Source organism: Oppia nitens, unplaced genomic scaffold (genome assembly GCF_028296485.1).
Source record: "Oppia nitens isolate AA-2021 unplaced genomic scaffold, nextdenovo-longstitch-racon4-pilon3 scaffold12_pilon_pilon_pilon, whole genome shotgun sequence".
NCBI classification, from domain to species: Eukaryota; Metazoa; Arthropoda; class Arachnida; order Sarcoptiformes; family Oppiidae; genus Oppia; species Oppia nitens.
This window is the reverse complement of record NW_026533191.1, coordinates 272,501-283,132: the sequence shown is the minus strand read 5'-3', so window position 1 is coordinate 283,132 and position 10,632 is coordinate 272,501. Positions and strand designations below refer to the sequence as shown.

The window sequence follows — 10,632 nt, the reverse complement described above, 5'->3', positions numbered from 1 at the left end:
TTGAATTCATGGCAATAGTTATGTGTGTTTTTTATCGATAATCAATTGACACTTTGACTCCCTGTCCTTACCCACTGCCATACCCCCACTCCCAATACAATCATATATATAGTATAGTATATATATATATAACTATCAAAACACGTGATAGAGGACTGTCACCAACTTTTTGTTTTTRTTATCTAATCTTTCTATTAATTGTTTGCTATTTCAACACTGATATATCAATTTACGTCAAATTTGTTTTTAATATTAAAAAAATACTAAAATTAATTGTTAATTGTTTTATTAGATATGAGATATGCCTTCAATTTTAAAACCCCCAATCAATTGGCAAATTTAATTAAGCCATCAATTGTTATCAAACAAAACAAGTGATATATTGTCTATTATTTAAGTGAACTTTAATACCAAACATTTTTTTGTGATATTACTAACTAACTAATTATATATAKATATATATATATAATATATATAATATAATTATTTGTTTTTATGCTGATATAAGCAAAAGATTAATCGATAATTATTTTTTTATAATAATTATTATTATATCTATTTTTATATATCCATTAGTATAATCATAATATATATATATATATATATATATATATATATATATATTAATTGTTATAATAAATAATATCCTATTATTCAAGTGATTCATTCATTCAGTCACTGAGAATCACTGAAAAATGATTGCAATGAATGAAAAATAATTTTATTATTATTTTTTAAAAAATTTTATTTTTGTTTTATAGTTTTTTTAGCAGAGTTTTAGCACTTATATTACGCCTACAATAATATATTTATATATATATATATTATAATAATGGTGTCGTCACCGCAACTAACCAGTCAACGGTGCGCTGACAACACCGATGACAACTGTGTCGACCAAACGGAATCGGTAGTCAATAATAATAGTCGGCGACCGATATTACCGCCACTAATCTCATCCAAACTATACATATCAACGATCATCACATTATTTATATCGATCGGCATCTCATATATCTATCGTACTGTCTGTCCATACCTGCTAAGCAACAGTTATAATAGTAATAATTATGGGACAACCAGTACACATATGATACCGCATCCCGATTACGATCATTTGCCCGGTTTGTCAACAATTACCGACTATTCCTATGCCATTGTGTTTGATGGCGGCAGTACTGGGACACGGGTACACATATTTTCGTTTAGTACCCAAACCGAGAGGCGATCCCGGCGTATATACCTGGAAAGTGAAATATTTCAGTCGATAACACCGGGACTGTCGTCGTACGCGGAAAATACGTCCCGWGCGGCCATCAGTATTGATCCRCTRTTGCAACGGGCATTGGCTACCGTACCCRCTRATAAAGCMGTYCAWACGTCGGTAATACTCAAAGCAACGGCTGGACTGCGWTTGTTGCCCAGACAGTCRGCCGACGATATACTTCGGTCCGTAAAAGCCAAACTAGAGTCCAGTCCCTATAAAGGTATCGACACATCATTTTTGACTATTTATATAATGTTAATGTTTGTTGTGTATATGTATGCATGTTTGTGTGTGTGTGTGTATATGTGTGTATATATATGGATGTGTGTGTATATGTATGTATGTGTGTGTATATATATGGATATGTGTATATATATGTATGTATGTATGTATGTATGTGTGTGAATGTGTATGAATGTGTATGTATGGATGTATGTGTATGGATGTGTGTGTGTGTTTGTATGCATAGATGGATGTATGTATCTACATATACATGTATATTGTGTTCACATTTATTTTTAATGGCAATAACTATATTGTATACTAATATATATACTTTAACCTACCAGTTCACGARGACTCGGTATCGGTGCTCGACGGCCAAGYCGAGGGACTGTACGCTTGGTATACCGTTAACTTTTTATTAGGCAAACTKCACGACATACGCAACTCAATTGTTACATTGGATCTGGGAGGTGGATCAACACAGATAACATTTGCCACCAATAATACTGAAACACTGGTATGTAAATTACTAGTATATCTATAGAGAGAGAGAAAAAAAAGAGAGACAGACAGAGAAAGAGAGAGACATACAGACTGAGAGAGAGAGAGAGAGAGAGAGACAGAGAAAGAGAGAGACATATAGACTGAGAGACAGACAGACAGAGAAAAAAGAGAGAGAGAGAGAGGCAGACAGACAGATAGAGAGAGAGAGAGGTAGACAGACAGATAGAGAGACAGAGAGTGAGAGAGAGACAGACAGACAGATAGAGAGAAAGAAAGACATACAGACTGAGAGAGAGACAGAGAGAGAGAGAGAGAGAGCTTCTACAGTATTAGCTAAACATATCTATTAATCTATTGACTAATAATTAAATTGACTTTTTTTATGTTATGTTTGTTTGATTGATTGATTTGATTTGATTCAACCGATAGGTCCGATCGCCAAACGGCTATATCATCAAAGAGAACATCGAAGGCGAACCCGAATATCTGTATACMAACTCCTATCTGGGCTACGGTCTGATGTCTACCAGAAAACAAATACTCATGAGTAGTGTCGATGATAATAATGGCAGCCATCCATATCAAACTGATGATCATCATCGGGTAGTACGGGTGCGGACACCATGTTTTGCTAGCAATTCAAATATCACCGAAAATTGGACATTTGAATCGATAACCTATGAGGTGTCSGGCTATCAGTCGTCCACTGATTCGTTTGAACAATGCTATCGACTGTGCAGGCAATGGGTGGCCAATCGTATACATAAACCCGACGAACTGGCCGATCGTCAAGTGTTTGGCTTAAGCTACTATTATGACCGTATGAAAGACGTACGGCTGGTCAAGGATACCGTCGGTGTTGTCAAAGTTAGGGATTATTATCTGATTGCCGAAAATGTTTGCAAATCTATTGTCAAATTCAAGAAACAGTCACCATTTCTATGTCTGGATTTGGTATACATAACAGCCTATCTTCGGGAAGGACTGGGACTCGACTGGCAAAAGGATATTACGGTTAGTATTGTTTGTTTGATATTTAGTATAACTATTATTATTATTATAACTATTATTTATTTAACTATTATTATAATTATTATTATCTATAATTAAAAAAATAGCAAAAAATATTTATATAAAAGATTATCAACATTTGGTAGTCTTTTTTTAGTCTGGATTTATATTAATAGTTTATTATTGTTATTATTATTTTTATTATTATTATTAATAGCAATAGATTTTTATATATGTTTTGTAAATATTTATTATCTTATATTTTAGTCTATTTACTGTATATATATATATATAATTTTTATTTTGATTATTATTAATTGATAAAATATATACACAAACACATACATATACATACATACACAGTGTGTATTACACACACACACACACACACACAAACACATGCATATTATATCTTGTAATGAAGTTTCATTAATTATAATTACATCAAACATATTGTATAGAATATTCTCTAGTATTCATAGCATTTTGATAACAACAAAAAAGTCAAACCCTTAAGAATATTCTGGTCATTAATAACACCCGAGAATAAAGAGCTCTAAAAATGTCATATAATGTTTAGTTGTGTTTATGTATGTATGTATGGATGTGTGTGTGTGTGTGTGTGTGTGTGTGTATGGATGTGTATGTGTGTATATGGATGTATGTGTGTGTATGAATGTATGGATGTATATAAGTATGAATGTGTATGTATGGATGTGTGTATATATGTATGAATGTATGCATGTTTATGGATTTGTATGTGTGTGTGTATGTGTTTATATATGTATGTGTGTGTGTGTATGTGTATGTATTTGTATGTGTGTGTGTATGTGTCTGTATAGCTTCTAATGATTTTTATACATACAGTATCTCAAAGTCTATAATATATATTAAAAAAAATTATGAGATTTTAATTTAATGAAATTTAGAAATTATTTTTATTATCATAAATAATAAACAAAGATAAATATGAAAAATGATTTAATGGTTTTTTTGTTGTGTTTTCTAACATACAATTACTTTTAGGAATTGTTTTCACTGTATTTATTGTACAAAAAATAAAACAATTTTACTGTTATTTTTTTGAGACTTTTTTAAACAAAATTTATTTAATATTATTTTTTTTGTCTATTTTTTATTACATTGAAAATGGGTTTTTATATACAAAAAAAATTGTCTATAGCTTAATGAAACTTTAAGTTTAGTTATTTAAAAAAAATAATTTATATTATTATTATTATGTTAGTATAGTATGCTATTATCTAGTTTAACAATAGATAATTAGTTATTATTATTATTATTATTATGAAATTATAATATTATCCCAAAGTTATCCCAAAAAAAAATTAATTATCATTTTTTTGTTGTTATTTTTTTAATAAAAATTTTATTTTTATTTATTTTTTATGAAAAATAGTTGGTTAAGAAAATAAATGGTATCGAAACTAGTTGGGCATTGGGTGCTGCCATCAATTTGATTAACATTGCCAAACAAAATACTACTACCCCCAGCACCAGCACCAGTACCAGTACTGGCCAACAATAACTACCCGTACCATCAATTTTGAGGACTACACCCCAATCATCATCCTATTGATTGATATAAACTTTTTTTTATTTGAAGGACTGTTTTGGTTATTATACCTCAAATAATAATCAGTTATTATAATTATTATTATTATTACCCTTTTTTTTGTATGGGTCTGTCATCTCAACATTTTTTTCCAATAGACTCTAATAATAATGATTATTATTATTGTATTGTATTTTTTATGTTATAATTTTAGTTTAATTTAGTTTTTTTTATAAAAACCACACAAAGTTTTGTTTGTTTTTTGTTTATTAATTTATATATGAATTATGGATACTTATAAAGTGCTGTGTTATTTGAATTTTATAGTCAAACTATAATTTATATTATTATTATATATTTATTATATATATATAGTATTGATAAGATATTAATAGATATATATATATTATAAATTGTTTTATTATTATTATTATTTAATAAGTGCCTAAAAACTCTTTAAATACCAAAAAAAATAAGATAAACAAAACTAATTTCGTTTTCATAAATCATTTTCATAGTTATTAAAATATATATATATATAATTGACATATAAAATAAATTATTATTATTATTGTGAAAATCTAGTACTTTATAAATAATAAATTTTAATAATAAAGAAAAATAAATATTTAAGATTTTACACCATTGACAATGATTTATTGATTTTTTTCTAATATATATATATATTCAATATATTGAATATAATATTTTTCATCATTTTTATGAATTTCTATTTAATGCAAATTGTTTTGAAATTTTTTTTTTGTTGAAAAAATGACTATTAATATTATTTTCATTTTATTCAATCACTTTATATTTCAATTGATTTTTTAAAAATTTTATTTTTTTTGTTATCTACGTAAATAATATAATTTATAATTTAAAACTAAAATTATTTTTAAAAAAAATTATATACTGTAGTTATGGTCAATTTATAATAATTAAATTGCAATAATATTATTATTTTAGTTAATCTACTGTATATACAGTATATAAATATAACTTTTTATTTTGAGTTGTATATGATATCAAATTTTATGGTATAATTTAATGGTCAATAAAAATAATAATTTCAATTTTTTTTATATATAAAAAATAAATAAATTTCTCACTTTTTTTCTCTCATAACATAACAGCTGTTTATAATGTGACCATTGGTTAGCACTATATATATATATATACAGTATATATATATATATATCGGTATATTATTTGATAGAAATAATATTAACTATAATATTATACTAAAAATAATTTTTTTATTTTTAGTTTTGTTAAGTTYTGTATATAATAAAAATAAGGAAACATTTTTTGTCATTACATAATAATAATAATAATAATAATAAAATTACTATATATCGGACAATAATAATAATAATAATACATTTTTAATAGGTAAAATAAATAGAGGTTTAAAATGATAATATTTTCGTGGTTTTTTACTAACAAACAAAAAATTATATAATTTTTAACTTTTTATTATTATTATTATTATTATTATTTTCTATCAATTACTGATCATTAATACAAAGTTTTCAATATAACAAAAAAAACACAATTCAAACATCAATTATGAATTTTAATTATATGATAAATGCATATATTTTTAATTTATTTTTTTAAATTTATTTATCATATATACTGTATATATACTGTATATTATATATATATATATTTATATACTGTATATATATATATATATATATATACTGTATATATTATATATATATACTGTATATATTATATATATATACTGTATATATTATATATATATATACTGTATATATTATATATATATATACTGTATATATTATATATATATATACTGTATATATTATATATATACTGTATATATTATATATATATATATAAGAATATATATAAATTTTTTAAAAATTCTCAAATATAATAATTTAAATAATTTGCTATWCATTATTATTTTTTAAAACATAGCTTAACAAATACAGTACARTATATTAACAATTTTATTTTTTAAAAAAATATATTAAAATATTTTATTTTATTTATTTTTTGGTGATTAACTCTTCAAATTTTTATTTACTTTCAATTGCTTAAACATATGTTTAAATACAATTGTTTAAAAAAATAAACTAATATATTATTATATATACAATATATATATATATATATTTAAATATTATGTTGTTTTCCGGGCACCTAATTGTATCCATTTATCTCAATAAATTATATTAGACATTAAATATTGTTTTATTTTTATTTATTTTTTTGGTATATCATTAATGTATATTATACTGTATATACAATATATATAAATTTTTATGCAAATTATTTTAGTATATATTTTGTTTTTTTTTATTTAGCATCAGTTAAATTACTCGACATTACATTAAATTAATTAATMTCTCTCTCTCTCTCTCTCTCTCTCTCTCTCTCTCTCTCTCTCTCTCTCTCACTCTCTCTCACTCTAACTCTCTAACTAATCCTAAAATACTARTAGTATTAAAAAAAACGTTTTATTTTATTTTTTAAAAGTTTTTATTTATTATAATTATTATCATATAAAAGCAAAAAGCATATATAATTAATAATGACAAYAATAATTACCATTTATTTTATTTTTTYATAAAAAATAAATAAAATAAATTTCGTAATAAAAATAATCTCAATAGACTATGAAAATGTTAAAAAAAAACAATTTTAAATTTGAAACACTTGAAAATCTAAATTATATTTTTACATCTAAACTGTTTTAATTATAATTATACTAATGTAGACACTAAATAATTTTATTAAAAGATTATTAAGGATAATAATAATAATAATAATAAACATTATTTTAATTAAATTATCATTGATTTCAAATACTAGTACTGTATATATTAAACAATAATAATAATAATAATAATTTTATATTTAGTTTTTCCAAATGATTTAAAACTAAACTTTAATTTCAAATTTTTTTAATTTTGTTATTAATTTAATTTATGGTGTAATAATTTTTTTTTATTACTAACTTGTAGGATAAAAAATAATAATATAAAGTATCTAATATATATATATATATATATGTATAATATATAAATATATGATATACAATAGGTTGTATATAATATACTATATCTATACCCAACAACAAAAAATACATACAGTCTTATCTTTAGCAAAAAAAAATAAATAATAAAAGTTCATGTATTATAGCAATCAAAATGTTATTATTGTTAAGTATATTAATATATCACATATTTGACTTCTAGAACCTTATATATGGTATATACTGTATATATATATATATATATATATATATATATATATATATATATAGTATAAGTTATATACACTTTACTGTATTTGTTGTGTGAATATTATATTGTGTTAAGAAATAAGAAACAAAAAAATATGATTAATCTTTATATATTGGATATTATTATTATTATTATTATTATTATTATTATTAGTTTTTTTAATACAATATAATGCTTATGTATTTACTTTCATTTATTATATTCAAAGATATAGATACCGGTACTGTATATATACAATGTATAAATAATTTATATATGAGTTCAACGATGAAGCAAATAATAAAAAAAAATATTTAGTAATATTACTAATAAACAAATTCATGTTTTTTTTGATATACAGTAACATTAATATTGTATTTTTTTCGCGTATAGACAGTAAAAACAATAAATTATTATATACACTGTATATATAGACTAGTAATTTGACTGAATGTCAGCAAAACTGTGATTCACATGAGTGTGTGTTTGTGTGTGTGTATGTATGTGGGTGTGAATGTATGTGTGTGTGTGAGTATATGTATGTATGAATGTATATGTTTTTGTGTGTATGTATGTGTGTATATTTAAGTATGGAGTATTTATGTGTGTGTCTGTGTGTGTATGTGTGTGTGTGTGTGTGTGTGTGTATGTATGTGTATATATGTGTATATATGTGTATATATATGTATATGTGTGTATATCTGTGTGAATATATATATATATATATATATATATATATATATATATATATATATATATGTGTAGATCTGTCCTTTAGCTGTTATATATATACATATATTTGTTATATATATATATATATATATATATATATATATATAACTAACATCTAATCTTATGACAATCCATTATTTATTAAGTTTTTCGTTATATATCAATATTTCGCATATTATCCAATATATGTGTATATATTGATATATACGGCATATATCTTATATACAGTAATAATACAAAAATAAGCACATATTATATTATATATATATATTGATTTATAATAATAATTTATATTGTATTTCATTATTCAACAATTATTTTTTATTTATTTGTTGAAAATTAAATAATAGCTGTTAGTATTAGGTATTTCAGTCAATTTTTTTTTATTATTAAATTATTTTACAAAATCAAATATTTCCAAATATTAGTCAATTAAATCAAATATGTAGTTAAATGATAATGAAATTCAAAAAATAATGTTTAGGAATGCAATAAAAAAAATTATTTTACATTTAAAAAAGTAATTTCAAAAAATATTTTTACAATTTGTAACTATTTTTCAAATTATTATTTATTTTATTGTCAAATTCATATATATTATATTATTAATGTATTTCAATAAAACATATATATATATATTTCAGTGCAATTGCTATAATACATATGGGATTTTAAAAACAAAACAAAAAATATTTTACTATTTTTTATAATTTTATATGAAATATCATAATTGAAATATATATTTAATATTAAATACAGTAATAAAGTGATGAAAAAAAATAATAGACATAAATAATTTTTGTTTTGTTTATTGTCATAAAATATTTGTTTTAAATTTTTTTATTTGCTGCTAAAAAAAATAAAGTAAGCATTTTAAATGTTACCAACAAATAACAATAAAATAAAATAAAATTAGCTATCATATAACTTTTTTTTACTTTTTTTTAAAAAAATAAACATTTTTTTTTGCAAAACAATATACTGTATACTGTATTTGATGAAAGATTTTATTTTAGTTTTTATTTAAGTTTTTTTTTAAGTTTTTTTTTTAAAAATAAAGCGATCAATAGTCGGCTTTATATACAATATATATATATATATTCTCTCTCTCTCTCTCTCTCTCTCTCTCTCTCTCTCTCTCTCTCTCTCTTTCTTTATATATATATATGCCTGCGCTCTGTTAGCAATGCCTTTCCCATTGCTCCTAACTATCCCTATTGACTACAGCATCCCTAACCGTATCGCCTAAACTCAAATATACTACACACACACATACATACAAATTGAAAGTCATACTAGAGAGAGAGCTTCTCATATTTTTATTGTTGTTATGATTTTATAACTAACTATAAGCGTATAGTTAATGTACCGCAAAAAACCTAGTGTCCATCAAATGTTTTTTAAATAAAAATTTTATCCACAAAAAAATGAAACTTTAATTTAAACAAAAAATATACTGTATTTTCATCACATTTTTTCCATATATAAGTTATATATATATATATATATATATATATATATATATATATATATATATAGTGTATATACAGTATATTTATATACAATGTTTGACAACCAAGTCTATTGACGTTAACAAAAATTTTTTATATTTGATAAAAAAATAGTTTTAATTTTAATTCAATCATAACTAATAAAAAAACCTAATAATAAACCAATAGATATATCAAACAACAAGAAAATTGTTTGTTTGTTAGTCTATTGTATATTGGATTATAAAAAGTGTTTTTTATTTTCAAGAAACAAATAATATATATATATATATATTTGGACTTTAATTATATTATTTTTTTTGTTGGTTAAAAAAAGATAAATAATGGATCCATTGAATCCATACGCCGACAACAATATCACTTTAAACATATCGTCAATGCCGGCACTCGAAGCCCTGGGCCATACCTATCGGGTAGTACTGGCCATACTGTACTCGGCTACCGCTTTGTTGGCCTTCATATTGAACTTAGTGGCCGCCTGTGTATTGTTATATAATAAGCGATCGTCGGCCGATCTGAGGAAATACCTCATGAATCTGGCCTTTG

At 23.1% G+C, this 10,632-nt stretch overlaps 2 protein-coding genes across 2 annotated transcripts in view; both read left to right on the top strand.

Annotated features, from left to right (window-relative positions):
- Window positions 1-852: 852 nt before the first annotated feature.
- LOC128955498 (ectonucleoside triphosphate diphosphohydrolase 5-like) lies at window positions 853-4,714 on the top strand. Its single transcript, XM_054301178.1, has 4 exons — window positions 853-1,487; window positions 1,837-2,009; window positions 2,426-3,010; window positions 4,425-4,714. The coding sequence occupies exons 1-4, from the start codon at window positions 1,091-1,093 to the stop codon at window positions 4,551-4,553; spliced, it is 1,284 nt and encodes a 427-aa protein (XP_054157153.1). The 5' UTR covers window positions 853-1,090; the 3' UTR covers window positions 4,554-4,714.
- A 5,695-nt stretch (window positions 4,715-10,409) lies between these two features.
- Window positions 10,410-10,632, top strand: part of LOC128956254 (RYamide receptor-like) — a 21,197-nt gene continuing 20,974 nt past the window's right edge. Inside the window, exon 1 of the mRNA XM_054301951.1 lies at window positions 10,410-10,632. This exon is cut by the window's right edge and continues 160 nt beyond it. Coding sequence (XP_054157926.1) covers window positions 10,410-10,632 — 223 coding nt within the window.